This window comes from Equus przewalskii, chromosome 16, assembly GCF_037783145.1.
Source record: "Equus przewalskii isolate Varuska chromosome 16, EquPr2, whole genome shotgun sequence".
NCBI lineage: Eukaryota > Metazoa > Chordata > Mammalia > Perissodactyla > Equidae > Equus > Equus przewalskii.
Window position 1 is genome coordinate 76,713,156 of NC_091846.1, and position 25,316 is coordinate 76,738,471.

At 40.5% G+C, this 25,316-nt stretch overlaps 1 protein-coding gene across 4 annotated transcripts in view; it reads left to right on the plus strand.

Moving 5' to 3' along the window:
* The window catches only part of MYO16 (myosin XVI), a 597,681-nt gene that overhangs the window by 485,886 nt on the left and 86,479 nt on the right, over window positions 1-25,316 (plus strand). For all 4 annotated transcript variants that reach the window (XM_070579270.1, XM_070579268.1, XM_070579272.1 and 1 more), the window contains exons 28-29: window positions 4,552-4,654; window positions 22,104-22,200. In XM_070579270.1, the coding sequence (XP_070435371.1) occupies window positions 4,552-4,654; window positions 22,104-22,200 (200 nt within the window). The remainder of the gene's footprint in view (window positions 1-4,551; window positions 4,655-22,103; window positions 22,201-25,316) is intronic.

The window sequence follows — 25,316 nt, forward strand, 5'->3', positions numbered from 1 at the left end:
CATCCACTCTTCCCTTCACATTCACATCAATCCATCAGGAAATCCTTTTGGGTCTACCTCGAAATATGGACAGAGTTGGACCAATTCCCACCACTTCCATGGCTTCCATCCTGGGCTGTGGGAAGAGCCTCCAGAGAGTGTCCCTGGCTTGCGTCTTGTTCCATTACTGCCCACTCTCAGCCTACCAGCTCCGGTGATTCTTTTAATGTGAATTGACGGGACTCATCTGCTCAAACCCTTGCTCCCCAGGACTCTCAGAGTCAAAGCCAAAGTCCTTGGAGTCACCTGCATGATCTTCATCCTTACCTTGTTATGGTTACCTCTGTGAATCTACTTCCCCCACCTTTCCTCTCACCTGCTCTGCTCCAGCCACACTCACCTCCTTGATACTCCTCAAACAGGCATGCACCACCCCACTTGGGCTTCTGGACCTGCTGTTCCTTCCACTTGGATTCCTGTCCCCCAGAGAACGCCACCACTTCCTTCCTCGCCATCAGATATTTGCTTACAGTGAAACCTTTCCTGCTTTATTTTTCTGTCTCTCTCATCATGTCTGATATCCTTCCTCATTTACCTTTCTTTCTCTCTGTCTCCATCATAGAATATAAGGATTTTCATCTGTTTTATTCCCCGCTGCATTCCTGGTACATATTTAGTACTCAGTCAGCATTGGTTATTGAGTCAATGAGTCCAAATGAATAAGCCATAGGACCCCAGTATGGTCATGGAACTAGATCCCAATCATCCCCAAACCAGGATGAGACAAGAGCGGGTTAGCTGGAAGAATGAAAATTTACATCTTACAGTCAGTTGGTTTATCTCAGATGCAGGGAAGATGTCAGCCTGAATATAAGGATCTTTCCTGGATCCAGGGGACATCATCTTGGACAACAGAGGCTGGGAGGGTGTGGGGAATGAGAGCTGAGAAGTCTCATCTCCAAGCACACCTGTGCTCAGGACCCGTGTACTGCTTCCTGCAGGCTCATTATTACCATTTGCCCTCAGACTGAAGTTTCTGTGATATCATGTTTTTGCACAGAGATAGACCAGTGACACCACCTATAGGTGACATTTGCATTCCAAAAGACAAGATGTTTTTAATTACACTAAAATAGAGTGCCTCACCGTGTCTAAGATGACGTTTTTGTCTTTTTGGTTGAAATGTCAGAATTATACCATTTTAGGTGTCAAAAGAACAATATAAAATGAGAAAAACACCAAGTGTAAGATTTTTGTTCTGACTTCTTAACACTGTATTCAGATGCTTGAACTATGTCAATTCAATTCTCCATGATAATTAACAAAGTTCCAGAATGAGATCATTATAAGAGAATAAAAAGATAATTAGAGTGATTTCATTTCGTCGTGTAACTCTGGCTAAATGATGGAACCATGTTGATTTCCCCAGTGCTTGAATGAGTCTATTTCATCATGAGTTGTCGTGTGCTGTTAAAGACAGGCCCAGTCACCCAAAGGTCAGAGAACCAAGAATTCTTCTCTCTGCATGTCTGATGTGCTGATGTTTGACCTTTTCAGTCTTCCATGTTCAATCTCTTTCTTTTCCATTCTAGAACCATCGGAGGTGTGGGGGGGGGGGGGGGCTTTTTAGTTCCTTAGCAATGGAGATGGAGAGATGCCCTCTGAACTCTGATTGCCCTAGGTTCACATTCCAGCTCAGCCATGTTTACCATCTGTATGAGTGTCCCAGGGCAGTCCTATCAAAGTACCACGAACTCAGAGGCTTAAAACAACAGAAATTTGCTCTCTCACAGTTCTGGAGGCCAGAATCCAAAAATCAGTGTCAACAGCAAGGTGCCATGCCCATCTGGGACTCTGGGTAGAATCCTTCTTTGCCTCTTTCTAACTTCTCGTGGTAATCAACAATCCTTGGTGTCCCTTTGCTTACAGTTGTATCACTCCAGTCTCTGCCTCTGTCATCACCTGGTGTTCTTTTTGTGTATCTCTGTCTTCATAGGGCATTCTCCTCTTTATAAGGACACCAGTCATATTGCATTAGGGCCCACCTTGATGACTTCATCTGAACTGCATTATATCTGCAAAGACCCTATTTCCAAATAAGGTCACATTCACTTATCCTTTGGGGGGACACAAGTCAACCCATAACACCATCTGTGTGAACTTGAGCAAGTGACTTAACTTCTGTGACCATCCGTTTTTGCACTATTAAAAGATTATCATACACACCTCCTATATCTCTGAGGAGTCTGTGAAGTGACGTCTAAAACATTCCTGCACTCAGTCAGTGCTCAAGAAATGCTACTTCTCCTCTGCCCCCAGCCCAGTTTCCTGGCCTCCCGTCATTCATTTATTCTTGCTCCATATAAAGGCAATCTAGCAGACACCAGGAACATGCAAAGATGACCCCAGGCCCTGGGGAAGCTCACACACTTTGAGGACAGATAGGAATTAAACTAGTGTTTATGATACAACATAGAATTTGTGTCACATCCTGAGGAACACACACATGCGGTACTGAGAGAGGGGAGAATTACCTGCTCAGTGGCTTGCCAAGGGCCTCATAGCAAATTTGCTGCAACGTTGGATGCTGAAGCCGTGTTTAGATCCCTAATCCTATTTGAACACATTGTACAGTTTATATCACTTGTCACCTTTGACCCACTCAAACATTATGAAACATGGTCCCTGTTTGCTTACAGATGCACTGAGGTCATGCAGCAGCATCTTCCGGGGATGTTCATAACCCTTTAGGCACTCTACCCAACTGCCATCTGCACACCTTACTCCCAGGTCCTGACCCTCCACACACGCATACTCCATTAGACCCATTGCTCTGCTCTGTTCTACCCTGGAAATACCCTTTTCTTTACTGCAGCAACCACAATATGACCAGTAGAAAAAAAAAACAGCTACCAACTTCAGTGCCTGCTGGGTAGGAAATCACATTCTTTCCTCTTATAAAAAATAAAATAAAATCACTGAATACTTCAGTCACCATAGATCATTTCAGTCCATTTGGTGTGATCAAAATGATGAGCAAGATTTTTCATATCCTTGCCTCTGGCACTACAATTTCATGTTCAGTCTCTGCTACTTGCTATTTTTACACTCCTGTTCCCTGAGTTTGATACATGAGCAAAAATCCATATATGAGAAAGAAGGGTTGTTGCTGATGCTGATGTATTTATTTTGTCTGACTCATGGCTAGCAAGATTATGACAGTTCTCAATCCAGGACAAATAATATACTGAATTTTCAGTGACAATGCTAAGGATTTAAGAAACGAAATGAATGTCTGCTACTGAAAAAGTCACATAGGTATATTTTCTCAGTCCATGTTGTATGCCAGACCCACAGTTACTGCTGCACTGCCTGACGTGCAGGGCACCTCATTTCTCTGTAGCACTTGCAGAAATAAAGAAGTGTGTGTAAATCCAGTGAGGCTGTCAGCAGGACATGCCCAGTACTCTCAGTGCTTGCTCAGAGGGAGGGTGGGAAATAAAGATGTGTAGGCAATGTACTTCCTTCCTTAGTTGCCCTAAGGAAACAAGGAACTCATTTTAGAAGATTCCAAGTTTGCTGCAACAAACTTTAGATGAAAAGCTAAGATGTTTTACAGGAAACTTTGGTCATTTAACTTTTGACACTGAGTTCCCAGAGCAGCCCAGCATGAGAATCATAAACACACAATGCAACCAGATGCAGGTGCATAGATCTTTGCTGTTTCTTTCATTTCTTTCTCTCCATCTCCTCTTCCTCCTCCTCCTCCTCCTCTTCCTCCTTCTCATCGTCCTCCTCCCTTTCTTCTTCCTCCTCCTCCTCCCTTTCTTCCTCCTCCTCCTGCTTCTTCCTCTAATGCAGTTTTGCTTATATGTCGGGTTAAACATCACAAGTGCAAAGGAAAATTTTACATAGATTTTTTAAAAATGAGTGATAGAAGTTTGAAAGGCATTTTTTTTAAATCCATAGGAAACCATTATTTTGCCATGAATTTCAGCTAGGGAATGGAAGTTAATTATTCAGAGAAATTTCCAAAAAAACCAAACGTCCTTCTAGAGGATTTAAAATACTCAATATGTAATAGATGAAGAGGAAGCTGCTCTACTCCACCTCTCACTTCAATAAAACCTGGATGTTTTGATATTCCTTTATTATAGATTCTAACTACATCTAGATTCACTCTCAAATGGTAATAAAGAATGCTGGAATTTCTTAGAAGGCATATTTTTAAGTGCATTCTAAATATTTGAATGAAAACTAATAGATTAATTTTCTTCCTCTTTAAAGTTTCTTTTGACAAGTGGTTTGCATCACTGCATAACAGTGTTAAATATATATGAAAGGATTGAAAAATATATTTGACTCATTTAAAAAATCATTTTCCCTGTAAAAGCTAATGGTTGTTTCACATTGCACAATGTTAAATGCACAGCGGATGGAGATTTGGGAACTCACGGGATAAAGTAAGACTGGGGAAAATTTAAGAAACAGTAATGCAGACAAGCCCTTTGAATGTAATCATTTGCTTGACGAATTCAGTCATGGCTTTCATGTCCCTGCCACTCTTCACAGGTATAAGCCATTGGCCAGTACACTCCCGGGCGAGAAGAAGAAGCTGTCTGCTGAGGAGAAATGTCGCCGTGTTCTGCAGCAGTGTAAATTACAAGGCTGGCAGGTTAGTGGCCCACAGGCTGCGCACAGACCAGGTTAGGATTTTGAGTAAGTAGCTGAGTCATTGTGGGGAACCACCAAAGTCTCCCTGGCAAAAACAGATTGCTTTGACGTGTTTGGCAAGGCGGAACACTAAGTGTGGTCCCTGGAGACACCTCAGGCTTTCTGATTTACTGGTGTTGGCAGCATGCGGCTAACGCGGCAGGGAGGCCAAGGCCCCTTTCACGGTGCTGACGAGAAGTTCCAGGAGGGGCGTTCGGTTTGTCCATATCTCAGATTTGACTTTGTCACTGAAGCTTTTTGAAGTCTCTAAAAGGTAGCAGAAGTCAGAGAAGCTAAAATATGAGGACTGAGCGTCGATCTCTTGGCTCCCAGCTGGATCTCACAAGCGTTCCTAGACCAGGACTCCCCAGGCCCGCCAAGCCTTGTTTAGGATCCTTTTTCTGTTCCTCTTCTGCCTCTCCCTTAACACACACTGAAAATATCACTGTCCTTTAAATTCACTCAATGGCAGAAGGTTCATAACGGAAAATGTTGAGTTCTTTTCTGTGATCCTCTTGGCTGGCAGAGTCCAGGAGCTACGGGAGAGGTAGCTGGACTTCCAGAAGGAGGAAGTAACAGGAGACAAATAACAAGGGAAATAAATGCTCCCCAGAAACAGTAGGGCACAGCTGTGGATTTTGTTTAATATCTTAAACAACATCAGAATGCCCCCTGGGACTAGCGTTAGGAAGAGGAGATTTGAAACCTAAAAGGATTGAGAAGGTAATATTGGAGTAATAATGAGAAATAATTAAAGTCCACAACACCAGGGATTATCAGAAGTTTCTACCTATAAAACAACCCAAAGGTGGCAAAGAGCATGGCGGCTGATAGTTCTGGCAAGATGTACCAAGTGCTGGAAAGCAGACATAAATCTCATTTTAAAAATGATAGGAGAACATCTATAAGTGAAAATGTATGACAATTGAAGAGGCCAAAGACAAGGGCCTCCCTTCAGAAACGACTTTAACAGAAGGTTCAGAACTGCTGAATATGCCTAAAAGTGGCCTGATCAAGATGAAAAAGATGGAGAATGCTGGATTGACACTAGCACACTCATCCTTTTCGACAGAGAACTAAGAACCTAGAATTTCAGCCTTGATGAGTAATGACTTAATTGTCTATGCCACCCATCTCTTTCTTTATTATCTTTTTTCTGTTTTTTTTTTTTTAACTAATAATGGAGTTGAACTTTAAGTTACAGTCTGAAGGAGGAAGCTCACACAGTCTGTAGTAGTCATGGATGCACATCCGTGCTGAAAGAGTGGATAAAAAAAGAAGGAAGAAGGAGGAATTACTAACAGAATGATGTCAGCTGACCACTCTCGGTCAGTGACATAAGATGTGGTTTCACATATAGAATTGTTACTCAAGCTAGGAGCTAACCGAAGTCATTTCAAATGAATCATTGCTTTTTAGTAAGCAATGAAACTTTTAGGAAATTTTAAGTAAGTATTTCGATAGTACTGGTTCATGAGTACATAACACTAAGATTTTCTCATTGTATTTTTTTCTTTAAAGAATATTCACAGGTAAGAGTAATTTCTTTATTAATGTTGAGGAAGAAACTTGAGTTGTAGGAAAAAAGTGAGAAAATCTGGAATAATTCTTCCCCTAAGAAAGTGCCTGGCAGTAACCACAATTGCTGACCAGCCGTCAGTCCACTGACTCACCTGGGTAGAGTATGGGGTCGAACATGGGAGGTGGCTGGGAGACAAACTGGTGCCTGCTGGCCATCATTCCTTCCCCATTTCTGCAAGTGCTAAGATACTTGAAATTGCATCTGAAGATGGCATTAAATTGAAACACGCATTGAGAGTTTGAAAAAGTGCATTAAAATAAAAGATGGGAAAGGGCTACCATTTCATTGCATTAAGTCCATTTTCCCTTATGTTTTAACTCCCCAAAGGAGACTGAGAATACAGGACCATAAAAAAAAAAGAAATTCATTCATTCGCTGAGCATGTTTGCTTGGGGGTTCCATATCAAGTAGTTGGGAAAGACTGCTGTGTTCAGCTTCTCCAAGATGTAACCTTTCATATACTTTATACTGTAAGAGAAATCATCGACTTCACAGAAATAAGGCTTATTCATCTTTCACTTTTTTTGCTAGTCAGACAGAAAAAGAATTTTTTGAAAAAATCATTTATTCCTGTCCTAGAAATTCAGACTCCTCAGTTTCAGAGGCACCACATTTGTTTGAAATGTGTTGATAGTTACAGGAAGACTTGCCATTACCATATTCTGGGTGGTTAATCAGGACAAGGAGTAAATAGGAGCTGTTTGATTGAAGCAACTATAAGGACCTACTGGATGGTTATTGTGTCTGTAGCGTGATTCCCAAATTGCTAAGAGTTACAATGTATGTTTCTCTTAAGCAGTCAGTGTTTATCCTTTGGCTTTGAATGGTGAGCCTGAATTAATCGTTATTCTTTTCCATATTTTTTAAAGCAATGCTAAAAGACAGAAGGATTGGAGTCATCTTTTGCTGTGTGAAACTACATCGAGTGTTAGCTAGAAATTCAATTCTCTTAACTAAAAATACATTCTTTTTATTGTCACTCTGATGAGTCTCAGAGATCTTGTGAGATTTCTTCCTCTCTCAACATTAATCAGACCCTGTGTAAGAAAGCCTTTGACTCGTCAGTATGGTATTCTAACTCCATAGTTGCCATACTTTTGTACATTCCAGCAATTCCGTAAGTGATGGGGAACACCAGCATTCCCTATTTCAGATGGGGAGAAAGACATCTGATGTTCAGTGCTTTTGTGTATGTTTACCAATCCACGCGAGCAACTCATTCTTTCTGTAGTCGTGGGCTTAGAGTGCGTATGCGAGGCACTGGAACTTTTATTACTTGATAAATAATGATTTCTCTCATCAACAGAATGTGTTACAAATATTCAGAGTTTTTTGGCTTTATTTGATTTAAGCCTAATAACAACTCTATGCAGAAAAAGGAAAGTAGGCAGGGTGAGCCTTAATGACCTCATTTTAGATAAGAGGAAATAGAGTCTTGGAGATCAACATACTGATCCAAATATTAGATGTAGTTAATATTCAGTTTCAGTGCGAAGGCCACTTTGCTGAGACCAGCATCTAGCTCTTGCAATGCCGTGTTCTTTCCACTGCATTTAACTCGATCTATATCTTTTAATGTAACTATCTAAAGTCCTTTTATTCAGATTACAGAACTTGAAAGGCACAGACTATGCACTGCAGTGTGCCCTTTGATCAAAGGCACTTATATGTACCTTTATTGGTCAGGGCAGATTGCTTCTTGTAGTTAGTGTGTTTTTTATGTTTATAATTTACCCAGTAGATGAAGGAGAAACAAGCCGACTGCTTCCCGTTGCCGGCCGATTCCGATCAGAATCTTTCTTTCCCAAACTGTCAGCCAACTGACCCTTAAATAGAACAGGACTTTTGGACTGTATTTCTGAACTGCACCTCTGAAAGAAAGGGAGAAGGAGAGGAGAAAGGGGAGAGAAGGAAAAGGGAGAGAAGACGGAGAAGAAGAACCAGAATCTAGTGAAGAAGTGTTTGACTTTCTAGAGTTGAATATCCATCCTGGCTCTGATTGCTTGCTGAGAGCCAGAGGCCGCTCAGGCCACCTAGACAGGATTCCTGGGGTGGAGACAATTCATGGGTGGTGCTGGTTGAGATGCGAGTCAGGGTAATACTCGCTTCACATTCACTACTTGAGCAAAGGCAGTTTGAGAACAGTCTTACTAAGCTATTTTGGTAAATGCACCCAGTTTGCAGTATGCCAGGCTTTGCTCATATTGGTATTTATTATCATATTGCTCACACTGGTATTTCCTTTGTGATGATGGATGGCTCCTCTCTCTGAATACATAAAGTCAGTCCATTCTGCCCATGATTTTCATATTCTTTTGTTATTCTACCTACCGCTTTAAAACACATTCAAATAAAAAGACATCAGTTCCTTGCAGTGAGTGCACACATACAACAGCGAGGAGAGTTGAAGACATAATTAACCAACACCCTCCTGCTCAGAGAATAAATAGTCTGAAATCGTGAGACTAAAGCTTGCTCCTGGAGACTAGCTCAAAGTATCTTCGGTGGACGTTAGGTTGCACTCACTTGACTGAAGGACACATCTTTTGCCAAGCGAAGGAGGGGAACGGGGATGAGCATGCTTTTGCTTAGTACGCTTTTGCACCTTATTTTCCATTTCCACCCTCCCCCTGCCCCCCACAATTTGCTCCTCCTCGCTGGTTCATTCTTATTCCTTAGACTGCACATCTTCTACAGAGTTGTTGATTCTCTCTCCCACTAGCATGTAAGCTCCATCAGAAGGGATTTGCATTGAGGACAGAGAAAGATGCACAGTGGACACTCCGTGCATGTATGCTGGGCCAATAAAAGAGTCTTTGTCAGTAGGAAACTACCAAGCCGTACTATATATTTTATATGGGTACATAGACATTTAAGAATCTTTAAAATCTGGACTAAGTCACAACAAAAACCTAACAGTGGTAGCATCTAGTTAATTGTTTTGAGATGATAGTCAAATGGAATTTTAGCTTATATCTATGTTTAGAAGGTATAGATATTCATGCATTACTTCTGTAATTAAAAATGATTTTTGGAATTTGTAACTGCTACATAAATACAATTTAAGTAGAATATTACATAGGGTCAAATTAATTATTTTAAGCATTTGTGAAAAAACTGTAAGTCACACTAGCTGTTTTTCTTAAAAACATTTTTCTTTCAAATAATAATTAACCTATTGTGCATTTTATACCACTAGCCTTTACTTCTTGAAGGAATCTGCAGACTTCTTTCACATGATTTGAACTGGTAACCACAAGTTCTGGCAAACTCACTCATGTTGCTAGTCCCTTAACATACTCAACATCACTGCTTTAACAAAAGGTAATTTGGGGTTGAAGAAAAGTGAAGAAAAATCGCGATGATTGGTGTCAGGAAAGGAGTCCTACTTGGCGGTGGCTTCTTGTTTATGTTTATGAAATGAGATATTTTAAGAAGATGGTGGACTAGTCAGGGCTTTGTCCTTACTTCAAGGCAGAATTTAAGTAAGTTGTTCAAAGAGGAATGGAAGGTTCTTGAAGTGATTTGAGGAGACTGTACGTGACTAACTCCCAGTGCTGTTTTCTGTCTCACTAGATATATTTTTCTTTATGAAACGAAGAGTCTGTGAATTACTTCGTTTATGGAAAAAAATCCCCATAGCTTGAATTAATTTATAGTTTGGAAATAAGTTAATTAAGCCACTAGTTATTGACCTTCTGATATTTGTTTTTTAATTATTCAGGTATTTTATTCATCTAAATATATGCATTTTTAGTTGAGTCCTACTTTAAAGTAGCTTTGAAAATAATCCCTCCAGAACAATGAGCATTTTTTTTTTTAAAGATTGGCACCTGAGCTAACAGCTGTTGCCAATCTTCCTTTTTTTTTCTGCTTTTTCTCCCTTAACCCCCGCCAATGCATAGTTGTATATCTTAATTGTGGGTCCTTCCAGCTTTGGTATGTGGGATGCCACCTCAAGGTGGCCTGACGAGCAGTGCCATGTCTGCACCCAGGATCTGAACCAGTGAGACCCTGGGCCGCCGCAGCGGAGCACGCGAACTTAACCACTCAGCCACAGGGCAGGCCCTGAACAATGAGCATTTAATCAATCACTTTCTGCCCCAAATTCCCAAAGCCACAGAAGTGGCTGGCAGGCACTGAGGCCCGTGTGGAACAGGCGTGCTTTGCCATGTTATGTCATTTATGTAAAGTGAAAACTTTTGAAACTAATTCTAAGTGGAAAAATAAATGGTATAATCTGATTTTCACACATTTTATATGAATCAACTGGTTATAGGATGATTTCTTCTGTGTAGTTATTTGAATGCTATATTCATTTTAAAGCCATCTGGAGGGATGACGAATGGAGAAACAAATCTGTCGGAGTCAGTTCCTGCGATGCCAGGGGTGCCGCGTCGGAACACAGACTCTGAGAGCCCAGGAGAGTCAGCGCTGGGGAGCGGCTGGCCTCCAGTTAGGAAGCTTCCACAGTGACAGGTGCACTGTCGTTTCAAACAGGCTTCTAGAACTGTGGGGTGAGAGGAACTTTGTGCACAGGCAAAGAAGGGCATCCTGTGAGGACCTGTTGAAGCGGGGGCTCATGATACCTGTTACTGGAAATAGGAGAAGGGAGAAATTCAAATTATAACCTTAGAGAGATTTTATATCCCCTCTAACATTTTAAGGATGAGGAGTCAAACATAGGAAGATTTGGGTGATTTATTCAAGATTATACAGACAGGAAGCAAGAAATGAAATTAGAACTTCAACTTCATCTCAACTATCTACATGATATGATACTTACTCTCCTGTGTGTGTGTGTGTGTGTGCGTGTGTGTGTGAGTGTGTGAGACTCACAAAAGACAAACCCCAAATTTTAATGTAATATACTTCTCCTATTTGTGTTTATTACCAACAAAAAAATTTATAATAATTATTTTCTTCATCATCATCTTCTAACAATTTTCAAAGAATGGCCTAGATTTTGTTGAGTGTCTTTGTAAAATATGTGGTCTTCGAAGGATTCACTCTTACGGTGCTGAGAATTGCAAGATTAACATTTTTACCATAACATTCAATAAAATCAGCTGGATGAAGGATTTATTATTTCATTAATCTAAAATAGTACAGAAGAGAAAAGATAATAAAAGTAAGAGCGAGAAACTGTTAAAGTTTTAAGCACCCTCCACTTTTTTTTACATCTTCTAAGACAAGACAATTGTATGAGGGCCGTGGGTTCTTATTAGTACAATAAATGAATGGTTTATAACCTTTGTTTTATTACTCAAGGAGCACTTCATAAATCAACAGTAAGTACAACCTAGAAAATAGCCTATAACATTCTTCTTTCTCTTATATTCTTTCTTTTTCTCTGGAATTATTAATGTTGAAAAAAATAAAAATTAAGGATCTAAGAGTATCTCTTGGTACTATGTGCATTATAACTGGGAATTACTATATATGTGCACATATATTCATTTCCTTTTCTCTCTTGTACTAATCACTTACATACACATACACATGTATATGAACACATTTTTGTTATAAAAGTAGTATTCATTCTTGATAAGAAACCTGAAAAATAGAGAAAATTAAAGAAGAAAATGGAGATCATCCATAATTGAACCCCTAGAGAGAACTACTCCAAATGTCTGGTGTGTATTCACCCAATTTTTAAAAATAACATTACAGATGTTTGATTCTTGGTCAATGTGTCTCATTCCCTTTTCACTCTGAACTTCACTGAGGACAAATATTATCTCCCTTTTTTTCTTATATGTTTTCACACACGTGTGTGTGTGTGTGTGTGTTTCACTATTATATCCCTACAGGGTCTGGCACAGAGTAGACACTCAACCAGTATTTGTTGGATGAATGAATGAACAAATCTTCTACTTATTGTCACATTTTCTCTTTCGAAATGAAAGTATCCACAGTCAAGCCTTGCTCACATGTGTGACAGTTTCTCCTTTAAAGTAATTTTGTATTTTTCCTCTCAGTGTCATTATGCAGAAGGCTTAGTATAACGTCTGGCACTTAACAATTGCTCAGTGAAAACTGGTTCTGCCTGTTCTTAATCTGACTTTCATGTCTTAGAAATCAGCCTAATGTCCTGTAACTCCAGGTGGATTGATTGATCGAGTCAACAAGCATTTATTGAGCACCTTTATGTCCACGAAGTTACACAAGGCAATTGTGATGCGCTATTAGGAATGAATGATACATCCCTCTTCCACAGGGCTTACAGTCTAGGGGGAGGAAGCAACAGTCAACTAATAAGTACAGGGTGGGATCCACCCTGGGAGGGACACTAGCTTAGATAAGGCGGTGGTCATGAAGAGCATCTCCAAGACAAACGTATAGGCTGAGATCTGAAGGACGAGAAGGAGCCAGTCACGTGATGGGGCAGGGAGCTGGGGTCTAGGGGAGAAGTGTGTGCCAAGACCCTGAGAGGATGGCAGCCTCTGGGAACGGATGGGAGCAGGATGGCTGGAGCCCCGAGAACTGGGTGAGAAGGGGAGATGAGATGCTGTAGCGCAGTGTTTCTTAACCTTTATCATTTCATTATTGCTCCACTAAGGAGAAAAATTAATGAGAGAATCACTAAGGAATTTAGTTCTTGGGGGCAAAAGGTATCTTAGCTATTACAATGGTTGTGGCCCTTCAATGATCAATCCTCCTTGACAATATGTGTCTCTTAAAAACGTCTGAAAAAATGGTGGTTATGCCTATGCCTAACCCATTTCCATTTCTTATATATCAATCTAATTTTCCCCAATTCCTGATTTATTTAGTCATCACCAAGCCTTAATTAAGCACCTAGTACATGCCACAAACCTTGAAATAGCTAAGGGTGTTTTTGCAGATCAGGAACCAGTTTCTCCCTCTGGGGGCAGAATCACCACACTGGGAATGGGTACTCAGAGGCAAGCGGGGGCCAGAGCCAGTGGGATGTTGTGTAAGTCAAAGCTCAATATTCTATTTTAAGTTCAATGTGAAGCTGTCGATACTCTCTAGAGGAGGTGGAACATGATCTGATTTATGCTTTAAACATGACAAAATGTATTGTTGAAGAGCAAGGATACAGTTGGGAAACCAGTTAGCAAACTGATGTAGTAGCTCACGCAAGACAGAGCCCTGGGAGACCCAACAAAGAGGGTAGCTAACCAGTGAAGGGACAGGAGAGAACCTCGTGGCGGCCTTCAGTCAATGGGCCCAGTAGGTTGTATTGACTTGAAGAGTGGAATCCCCTTTAAAAGCAACATGTTAGTTTAGGTCAGGAATATGCTGAAGCCCTTATTAACAAGTGTGAATTTGCTGCGCAAAATATGTGGGGAGCTCTAAAAGATGGAGAAGACCTTCAGAAGTCGAAAGCAGAAGATTGTTCACAAAAATAAGTGTCAGTCAGTCTCCAAGCAAACGTGAACACACCACAGAACAGATATTTGGAAAATTAGGAAAGCTATGTAAGTATTTTTAATATCATGAACAATATAAGATCAGATACCCAGGATGAGGTGCCATGAGTACTCCTGTTTTTAGAAGTAGAGCAAACATCAAAATACATCACTGGCAGTAAGTTGGCAGATGCTGGTGATGGAAGGGCCGTCTGCCTGTGTGTCTGTACACGCCCCAGTGGGTACACTGAGCTGTGATAGTGTTTATGTTGCTGTTAATCATTTATAACATACACATTCCATGGGGCAGGTAATTAGTATTGACATCATTGAGGCTATTTTATAAAGAAGAAAGACTAAAGGTACTCCTTAAATGAATACATTAACTTATGCAATGCACTTTCCTCTATGATTTTGAGGCCAATCAGCCTTGTTTGGGTTTAGCTTTGGTTTGCTTTTCACAATGTGTCACTTTGAGAGGAAGAGATTTGCTTCTTTAGTATATCGATACGATTTCCATAATGAAATAACATGTGGGATCACACAGTGAGTAATTCACTAGTAAGCTCAAAATAGTAGTTTTTATTCCTCACTGCTTGCTGTACGGGTCATACCGTTCTAGGTGAGAGTAATTAATTTTTCTTAACCTGCAATTATATGTAATTTGAGCCAAACCACCTTCTTCAAATACCAGAAGATACAGTACTCTATTAGATGTGTGTGGCTGTAATTATCTTTTCTGTGTTGAAGTTAAACTTCAAGAATAGTCTATTTATAACGAAGAGAACTTGTATTTTAGTATAAATGTACCATTTAAAGATGTCTAAAAGTACATTCAGAGCCAGGCTGAACATTAGAATATTTCTATTTAGTAGTTTTTTAAAACTACCATGAAAATATAAAATATTAAAATATTAATAGTAAAATATACACATGCAAAATAATGATCATCCTTAGAAACTTAAATCAAAAAAGCAAATGGGGAAAATATGTGAATTCAGCCTGGAGAAGATGAATTGTAGTTAAATGTTTGTTCTACCAAGCTTCTTGAAAGGATAGACCACAGTATATTCATCCTTGTGGTCCTAGAGCCTGGCACAGTGCCTAGAATTAGGAAGGCCTTTGGCAAATGTTTGCTTTATGAATGGATGGATGGATGGGTGGATGGGTGGATAGATGGATGTATGGATGGATGGACAGATGGGTAGGTGGGTGGGTAGATGAATGGATGAATGACTGATGAGTAAATAGATGGATAAGACAGACACATGGTAGGATAGATGGATGAATAAATGTGAGATAAGGAAAATCAGGAATGATATAAGATACAATGTACCTGGGAGCTATGTGAAAATGAAATAGAAGCAAGAATGAGTGAAGGACTGTATACAGAGCCTGTGTGGAAGTGTTGGAGTTTGGGGAGCTGTTTCTTTTTGGAAGACATTACCTGGTAGGTCAGGAATGTGCTCAAGCATATTCAGAGTACAGAAAGCATATTCAACTACAGAAAGTGCTTTGCATGGTAAAAGTAGAAAGAACAGTGTTTTAAAGGAGTACAGTGACACTCTCAGAGCAGCAGGAAGGAAAACAAGTCTGATGGGAGAGCAATGCAGACATCAAAACACATAAAAGAGTGTATTGTTCATGTCATCATCAATGAAGCGATTTGAAAACCTGGGAACAGATTTACATGAGTAGGACACTTTAAGAGATACCAAGGCATTTTTTCAGAATGCTAATATTAGTGAAGGAAGATGACTACTTGCAATGCATCTGGCTATTATATATCTTGTCTTTAAATGAGAAGTACTTACTAGAATAATGCTAATGATTTTTAGAGCAAGGGAGATTAAAATTTTTAAAGATTAATTTCTCATCAGTAATAATAATTTTTGCAGCAAAAGATACACATTTACAATAAACTATTTCTGATTAAAATAATCTATGGTAATTATTAACAAAACATTCCAATGATTTTAGCCATGGATATAAAGGGATAGTAGCTAGCACTAACACTGACATCCGTCAATAAGAACTCTGTGCGTAGAATGCTCTAGGCCCTTGATGGTATCTGCAGAAGTTTCACATTGGTTTTCTGCTCTCAGGGAGTGTGTGGGAAGTTAAAATAACAGTAAATAGCATCCCTTTTAGTGGAGTAAAAAGTGTTAGCTCTTCAGAGATCAATAAAGATTGTATTATGGAGAGTTTTGAATGCTAAACCCCAAAGTATGCATTTCAGCTTATGGGCAACATGGAATCATTGAAGGTTTCTGGGAGATTAATAAACTGGAGGCAATGTGTATCAAAGGGCAGGTGAAGAAATAGAGGAAGAGGTAAGTTCTAGGTGTTGGTTTGCAATTATCTTAGACCAGAAATGTGGTGGCGCCAGAAATATGAAACTTAAGACCTATTTTCTTGAACTGCATTAGATGCATTTTTATAAAATGAATGAATTCAAATGGTTTAAACAGATTTTATTTTTTTAAGATTTAATTAAATTATTTTTTAAATATCTGAGTTCATGTTATAGCTAGTGTCCATTAAAATCCCTTTCTTTGAAATTCTGCCTTTTCCATTTTATCATTTCATTTACTTTCATTTCCTTCACCTTAATACATGTAACTTATGACCTTTATATATTTCCAAAATTATCCCAGCCGACAAAAATCTCACTGTCAAGTTGGATATTCAGACAGGTATGCAAATAATGACACAACCAAGAAATCAGTGGTATTATAGAGATACAAATAAGGTACATTAGTGACATAGATATGCTATTATAATGAGTTCATTATTGTAAAGTAAATGCTGAACTGAGAGTTCACCAAGCCATCTGTGTTTTAAAGGTTCAATAGGAGCTTATCCAGTAGATGATTCAGAGAAAGGTATTGAAGAAAAATGAAATAGTATATGTTAAGCCAGAGGAGAAAAACAAGTTCCTATTTTGTAACAGCAAGCAATATGATATGGGTTGAGAATAGATAAAACCGAATGCATTGAAAAAGAACCATACGATAGAAAGTCTAGTAAATATTTTAGGAGAATTTGAACATTATCCTGAAAATCATGACCTGCTATTAAATAATTTTAAGCATGAAAGTAACATAATGAGATTGATGTTTAGAAAGATCACTCTGAAGAGAGTTTTGCCCCAGGTCTCCCAGACAGTGACAGGTGGTTGAATGGGGGATGTCCCTAAAAAGGTGAGGCCAGTAATGTGTAACTCCTGCAGGATCCCAGGGTTGCCGTGGAAGCCAGGAGTGTAGGTCCCTCTACCCCTCCACGAGAGGGGACAACCGCTACATGCAAGCTTGGCCACCCTCCTCTTTGTCTTTGACTGGAAGCGGCAATCAGTGAGGCGGAGGAAGAGGAGAACAAGGAGAGCAGCTTTACAGGTGCCCGTGCCATTTCCCTCTAGTACAGCCTCAGGCCATCCACGCTCCAACCGCCATTCCAGCAGTTGTCTGTGCTGCCACAGCCTGCACCTCTAAAAAACCCCTGAAAACTGTAGCAGTAATTGAAGCTTTCGAAGTCATCAATGACAATTTTGTTTAATCTTTTAAAATCTGTCACTTCAAAAAAAAAAGAAAACCCTACTGGTTTTCTAATAAAAATAGCGATGACTATAATTCACAGATGGTTTACTTTTACAGGAGTCAGAATGACATTAACATTTTAATCTCGGATCAGAACACTCTGCGCTTAGGGAGCGCACAGGCAGAGGGCTCAGGAGGAGAACGTTCCATCTCTCCTTTGCTCTAGTTGTGAGCAACACCTTTTTATAAGAGAATGCAACTAAAATCAAGATTGTAGGTGATCTGAACATTTGGTCTCATCTGGATGAGTAAGAATTTGTTGGATTTGATATAGCACACTAAGGCGTTGATTACAGAGTAACTTCACGTGAATTCATTCCATAGAAAAAGTTTAAACGGCCTATACTTTTCTCCTAGTAAACATCATTAAAAAACAATGGAAATCCCTGAAAAGTTAGAATTCATCTGATCTTGTCTGGAAAAGAAAGATTCCTAGATTTATGTCTCACTGATCCTTAGTGTTAGTGATAGGAGAGGACTAAAGGACTAAAATGCATTATCCAGAATATTTTCTGAGGAAGAAATTCCAAATACTACTAAAAGGCTAATTTCATTCTTTAAAGAGAGAAGAAACACTTACTACAAACAGGACATGGCTAAAAGACCTGCATAGTCAAACATTCAAATTTCCGATGAGCATCTCCAAATATTGCTAATCCACAAATAAATTATATGGTAATAAATAAATCAGTCCATTGGATAAGTGTAAAGTAGACCCAAATAGCTGAATGAAAAGAAGTTTTTATTTTATTTTATTTTTCGGTGAGGAAGAGTGCCCCGGAATAACATCTGTTGCCAATCTTCCTCTTTTTGCTTGAGGAAGATTGTCACTGAGCTAACATCTGTGGTAATCTTCCTCTATTTTGCATTTGGGACGCTGCCACAACATGGCTTGATGAGTGGTGTGTTAGTTCACACCTGAGATCTGCCAAAGCGGAGTATGCGAACCCAACCACTGCACCACCAGGCCGGCCTCTGAAAAAAAATTTTGAATCATCTGAATGTGATGGTAGCATAATACCGAGTGATTTCCACAAAGTCTTTAGCTGTGTCTTAGCACAATACTTGTAATGTGGATTCAGACTTCCATCCTCTCCTGCTTCCGATGAATCGGACGCCTGGAAGCCCTCCTCGCTGACAAAGCCCGTGGTTTTACCTCTGCAGGGAGAATTTCCCTGGGCCTAACTACACCAAGAACTCACCAGGAGCTTTGGGAGCTGGCCTAGCTTTTGGCTCCCACCATGACATGCGTCCGCCTGCATTCCCCCTTCCCTCGCACGTGCCCTGTGTCTCGTGCTCCCACCCTGCACCTCCCTTGTATTATCCCAATCCACGTCTTCCAGCAGAACTCCTTTTTTCTACCTCCAACTCTGGCCTGACATGCAGATCTGTCATGTGAAACACTCAGACCACTTCTTAACTACCTGCCATCGGCTCCTATGCAATCTCTAATATATCATGAAAAAAATCCACTTCTTCCATATTTACAACCCTTCTAATTTAGCCTCCATATATGAACTGAAAACTGGCTGTTTCCTGAAAATACTCTATTATGAGGTTTTACATTTTCTCACTCTCTTTGTCTCAGTGGAGGAGAGAGTTCAGCTAAATCATTGCTCCCCAACCTAAGTCTTATGTCTACATCATTTGTGGACCAATTTCCTTCTACTTTTCTTTTTACTTTTATTCCTTCCATCATTTATTCTATAAGCTATGGACTTCCATGACTTGTTAGCAGCTTGCTGAATATCTTCAGGGTTTTATGTTTTCATTGTCCATCATACCTTATTTTCATCCATGAAGACCTTATTATCTGTCTCTCTGACTCATCTTATACCAGGACTTACCAATTCCTCACCTTCTGTCTCCAATCTGAATCAACTCTCCCACGTCCCTGCCACTTGTCAAGTTCAATAATGTATTTTCATGTTCTTCAGGAGGTGTATGTGTGTGTATGTTATATATTTTAACATTAATATAGTTTAATATATATGTATAATGGCAATTATACAATGCAATACAAGAGAAATAAAGAACCATTCATAGGATGCTTTAGGAATACAAATGGAAGTCATCAAAGCCCTACTGGAAGTGGAGACATGGGCATCAAAAATCTAATATAGAGGTGGGGTTTGATTTCAATCGTAAAAGGTAAATAAGAGTTGGCCAAAGGCAAGCAACAGTTGTAGAGTGTTCAGCTGCATTATATCATCCTGCGTCGCCAACTACTCCCAGGCCAAGGCCAACAATCCATTCTCCAGACAGTTTTAAGAAGGAACTTTGTAAATTTTAAATACAATTTCATAAATTGCCTTTATAAAATTTAGGTCAGATCCTCTTTAAATCTCCCAGTGTGTCCACATTGTTCATGGGGAAATATCGACATGTTTCCCGGAATGCTCTTCACAACGTGGCCACCAGTTATGTGTGCAGGCTTCTCCCTCATCACTCCTCCCACAGCTGTGCCCCAAGCTGGTTTGTCATTGTCTGCTCTTGCCTTTCACCTCCTAGATTCTCTGCCCCATGTTCATCTTCTCCCACCATCCCTAGATACCCTGGAAAATTCCTGCTCATCCTGCAAATTTAAATGGCTTAGATAACATGCTTCTCATTGAGTTCTACCTGATCCCACCTTGGCTACCTCCTCCTCTCTGATGGTCCTTGGGCATAACTCTGTCGTCGCACTGAGCAAGTATTCTTGCTGGGTTTTCTCACTGTTCATCTTCCCCAGTAAACTATGAGCTACTTAAAGAGAGGGAAATCCTTTGAAACCCCCAAATCTATCACAATTCTCAAGATAAATCCACTTTGGGTTTTGAATGGCTGTTAGAAATGTCACTGGAAGAGGTCATCCCACCAAACTCCCTTCATGCCCAAGGTCTCCGTTTAATTAAGGGAGTGGGTCTAGAATCCAGCTCTCCTATTTCTATCCATCGGTCTTTTCTCCTTGTCATGCTCCTTCTATACATTAGTTCCCCCAATGATCATTACTGATTCCACCCACTGTGTAGTTCTTGCTGGCTATCACTCTTTTGGAGTTTCATTTGGGAACCCAGATTTGCATGAATTTTGCCTTTGGGATTTAGTTTCCCACAATGAGTTCCATACCCCAGTCAGTGATGAACAGAAAGATGACATGCTCTCTCCTTCCCGATGCCTGTCTCACAGATTTGTTCTGCAGTGCTCACAGACAGTACCAACTGTTCTTCCTGTTGACTGCCAAAATAAGTCAGCAGTTGGGAAGGGGAAAAAAAAGACTATGAATTATGGAAAATAACTAGGGACAGAGAATGGCAATACAATGAGAAAAAAGGTAACAACTCTCTATAGCCACCCACCCAGGGACTGTCTCAAATTTCAAATAACTAAAAGAAGACTAGATGAAGAAGAGCATCTAGTCAGTCAGTGGTCTCTGAAACAGGACAGGAGTTGAGAGCTTTTCCCGTTGGTCTGACTAACCATCCCACCTGCTATAATGCAAGACTCGGGTCCCACTCTCTTACAAAACTATGTGTTTCTTTAATACAACAGGTCGTGGCTAAGGGGAGAGTTGGATAGAAAGATGGGAAGTGACAAATATGTTTGGAATAAACTCACTTTCCATGTGAAAAGGTTCATAAACCACCTCTGGCCAAGCACTCTGAAGACAAGACAAGTCTGACCTATAAACCTTTCCAGTACCTAATGGGGTGTATATACGCGCAAGCGTCGGGTGTCATTGTGATGTATGACATAGGCTGTGGGGTGTTATCACGTTTTAATGTCCCCAGCTCATGCTTGGGGGCGCACGTGTTAGTTTTCCTCTCATTTTAATGGTGTTTGTCTCAAGTGCTAAGAATATGATTATGAACGTATCACAAGGTTTGCCTAAGCAGTATTTTTTCTTTTCTAACAGAATATCACCTCAGAGCTTCCCCAGCGCTTCATGTTAGTATCTACCAGGCTCTTCTGTAATTATTTATGTCTGCTTCTCCTAAGAGACTGTGAGCACTAATATTGTGGAGGGCATTCCTCATACCTACCACAGTTCTGTGTCCACTTAGAAAATAAGCACGACACACAAGAAAATTATTTTAAAAATGCATGGATATGGCTTATTATTATCTGTTCTTAAGCATTTTCTTTGACAGCTCTCTCCATCAGTAGCAGCACGTGTGGACTAGATGCCTACCAGTAGAGCTTTTCATAGAAACTGATTTGGTAACCTGCTGAAGTTTCTTTTTAAGAATTCTAGAGACTAGTGTTCATTGTACAGCACTGTTTTTGCAAGCCTCTGGAAGATTATTTCTCATGGATGACTTTGTGCAGACATCTTTCTTTTGTGCTGCAGTTCCATAATTGCAGTTGTATAAACATTCAATTTATAATAATATACGGTGCAGTGGAAAAAAAATTGAAACAATTTTGTGGGTCAGCTTTATGGTTATCGTTGGTCTTCTTGTTTGTTTTCCTTTTCATAGACTCAACCTCCCTGCTTTGACTTGAGGAAATAAAAGGATGGCCAAGGAAAGATGAGGGTCCAGCTCTGGAATACAGAGGTCTTTGATGGTGTGGTTTTATCTTCCCATAAAGAGTCAAGGCCCATGTTTCTCTTCTGCACTGCACAGTGCAACCTCCATAGCGGTAGTGTGTAGGCACTTGCAAACTTTTGTGACCATACTTATTAGAACAAAACCTTTTGGATATTGATTACATGTAACAGTGTTTAAAAAAATACGAAGATATACTGGAATTAATTTTGTTAGCTTTAGTCCTTCTAATTCTCTTCTGGAAGTATCCCTTGCCTGATGATTTTCTCATCATCATTTTGGCATCTTCATGCTGTTAAATGTTTCCCTGCTGTTTGCCTTTTAGATGGGTGTCCGAAAAGTGTTTCTAAAATACTGGCATGCCGGCCAGCTCAATGATTTGTGCCTACAGCTGCAGAGAAAAATTATCACCTGCCAAAAAGGTAACCATTACACACCAACATTTCTGAGTTGTGAATACACAATCATTTAGCACACCCCCACGTTTAGTGTCAGAGCGCTCTGCATTATCGTGGCCTGCTCCACCCATCCCATGACATCGCATCCGGGTAACCAGCTCCAGGAGCTTAGGAAGCTCTGTGGCTCAGCTTGCTCTTGACCTGTTTCTATATCAGCATGTGCAGACACTGCTCCCGCATTATTGGGTTGTCATTCTATCTGAAATTTACATCAAACTTGCACCTAAATCACAATTTGGAAGAGGGGATATTCCTATCTTACAATTTATGCATCCCCCACCTTGCAAATATTCGTGCTTGTTGATCCTGTCAAAGAGCACAGGACAAGCAGAGAGCACCTTTGAATCCTCAGTGGGAGGGATGCGTAGGTGCCGCTGTGGGGCCAGATTCCCGGGCCAGTTCAGTCAGGGCCCCTGGTATGCTAGAATTTGGAGGACTGGAACAGCCAATTAGCCAAACTACATTTTGTGTAATTCTACATATGCCTTGGAAAAATCCTGGCCTTTATTTTTCCTTTGTGAAGTGATGATAATATTTGGAGGATTATCCTTGACAGCAGATAGCATCTATTTCTTTTTGACGCAGGGAGAGATTCCATTTAGAATTTTTTTTCCTATAAAAACACAAATGACTATCAAAAATGGATACATTTCAAAAATCATGACTATGTCCCACATAAAACATATATATTTAATAGATTTTTAATTTGCTTAATAATTTAACTATTATACATATCGTAGATAAAATGTTTAAAGAAAGGTAAAAGAAGGAGAAATTAATCTATATGCTAGCTTTTGATGGGACCTACTATAATGAGCTTTGTTCTCTGGTATAGTTGAAACTGTTAAAAAACAAGTGCACCTTGAGATATAGGATGCAAAAATTGGCTTTAGCCTCTGTCCATTTGAGCCCCCGTGGGACTAGTCCAGGTACGCCCCTCATGAAATCTCCAGGGGTCCCATCATTTCCTGATGATAAAAAGTCCTGCTACAGGCTAATCCCTCAGATAGTCTCATTCAGAATCCAGCAAGTCCAGTCCAAGAAATACTCAAAATTCAGAACTTCATTCCAAATTAAAATGTCCCTTTTGGCCATCTCAGGGCCCACAGGTGGGGAGCAGCGTGGTCCTCACCGCTACCTACTCAGCTGCCCCCAGACCTCCCAGGGCTGATGAGGGAGGGAGCAAGGAGACGTGAGGGTGCAGGGCAGCTCTTGTGTCTGACCTGCACCAGTGAGACCTGGCATTGGGTCCCTCCAGCTGGTGGACGGATGTCAAATGGCTCTTGGCTTATGCAGGAGCATTTCAGTACTCACCTGGGCTCCTACCTGAGAACTAGCAAGACCTTTCCTTGGACGGTCACATATAATTCCCTGTCAGACCCTGGGCACCCCAAGGACACTCCCTGGCTAGGCCTCAGTGCTCTCTAAGAAGAAGTCTCTTTAAATGACTCCAAGCAGGCATCTCTTTCTTGAAAACCACGTCTGGTGCCTGAGAAACACACTCTGAGACCCTGACAGGTACAGCTTCTCCCAGCAGAACCACCCTGCCTTTGGCACCTGGCAGCCCCCGCTGGTGCAGCATCGGCCTTCTCCAGCCTCACCGTCCACTGTGTCCTCCAAACTCCAGAGTCACACATGTCAAGTTCTCTGCGTAGTCTCCCAAAGCCACTTCACCAGCCTGGAGGTCAGAGGTGGTGGGGGAGCCTCAAATGGCAGAGGCAGCCCAGCGCCACCTCTCAGCAACTCTTGCTTCTCTCTGGCTTACAATGGTCTGACCTCCTTAACTTCGTCCTCCAGCAGTGTAGGGAGAGGCTGGGCTCACAGGTCTGTTTAGGACCACTGCCTTTGCAGTTCCTATTTGTATGGTCAGCCCCACAAACGGCCTTGTCATCTGAGCACCTGCAGCATCGACATCGCCTGAGAGCTGGTTAGAAATGCGGAGTCTCCCGCCCAGCCTCAGCTGAAACTCGGACGGGAGGGTCTCATTCCCAAGACCAGTGCTTAGCACCTGAGCGATGGAGCCAACCGAGAGTCCCATTTCACATCACGTTACACGGACACAGAACAGGGTATCGAGTTCTCACAGAAATTCTCCTTAACTATAACCAGAAGAAATGCACCCCGTCTTCCATCGGGGTGCTCATTAGAAATTTCTCTTCTATTTATTCACAAAGATTAAGTTGCTGTGCCCTACTGACCTGAAACAGAAGAAATGAGCAGAACTCTGGCTCTCTCTTCACCTCTAAAGATAAAAATTGAGACTGGTCTAAAAAAAATGGCATCGAGATAAAAACCATAATTTCATATTGCATAGATGAAATAATGGACATAAAAGCATTTTTTAAATTACAGGCCCTCAAATGCACCGCATTAATTATTGATTTTATTTTTATGTCTCTTGGAACAATTCCTCCAATACTTTCTGCTACTATGAAATTGACTCAAAATTTGTATAATCTGAAGTCATTTCCAGTTTTTTAAGAGTTCTCAATATTTGGAGGACAAAAGCTGTAATTTTTGGTCTTAAATGTAATCATTTTAATTTCAAGTTAATCCTAACACAGTTTCCCTCTGACTCTATATGTTTATTTTGTCCTGAATGAAAACTGTCTGTTAAAACCCGAATGCGGTAGGTTTGATAAAAGCGGTCTTTTGTGATCGTCAGAAAGACAACAAGTATCAATGTTTATTTGAAGCAAACTTATTTCTATTAGTTGTCTCTTATTAAGGATACCAATTTTTAGCAATTGGTGTGACATTTTTAAAGAATTTTAAAAGGCTGCCAGTATGAGGTGTGAGAAAGTGGAGTCCCCCTGAGGTGGGACCATAGATTCCTGGGTGCCTGTGAACCCAGTGGGTAGTGCTGCTGCAGGAAGCGGTCACAAGAGTCTGGCATAGTCACATAATCTTCCCTTTATTCCAAGAGATGAAACATCTTGAATATACCCTCACCTTCACCCTTCCAAAAGTCAATGTCTCAGTTTTTTTTAATGAAACAAGAAGAGCAAGCAAACAGATCAATTTGGACTCTTCTGCTTCTTGCTCTCCATGTGCCAGTCGCATGGTTAACACGTCTGCCT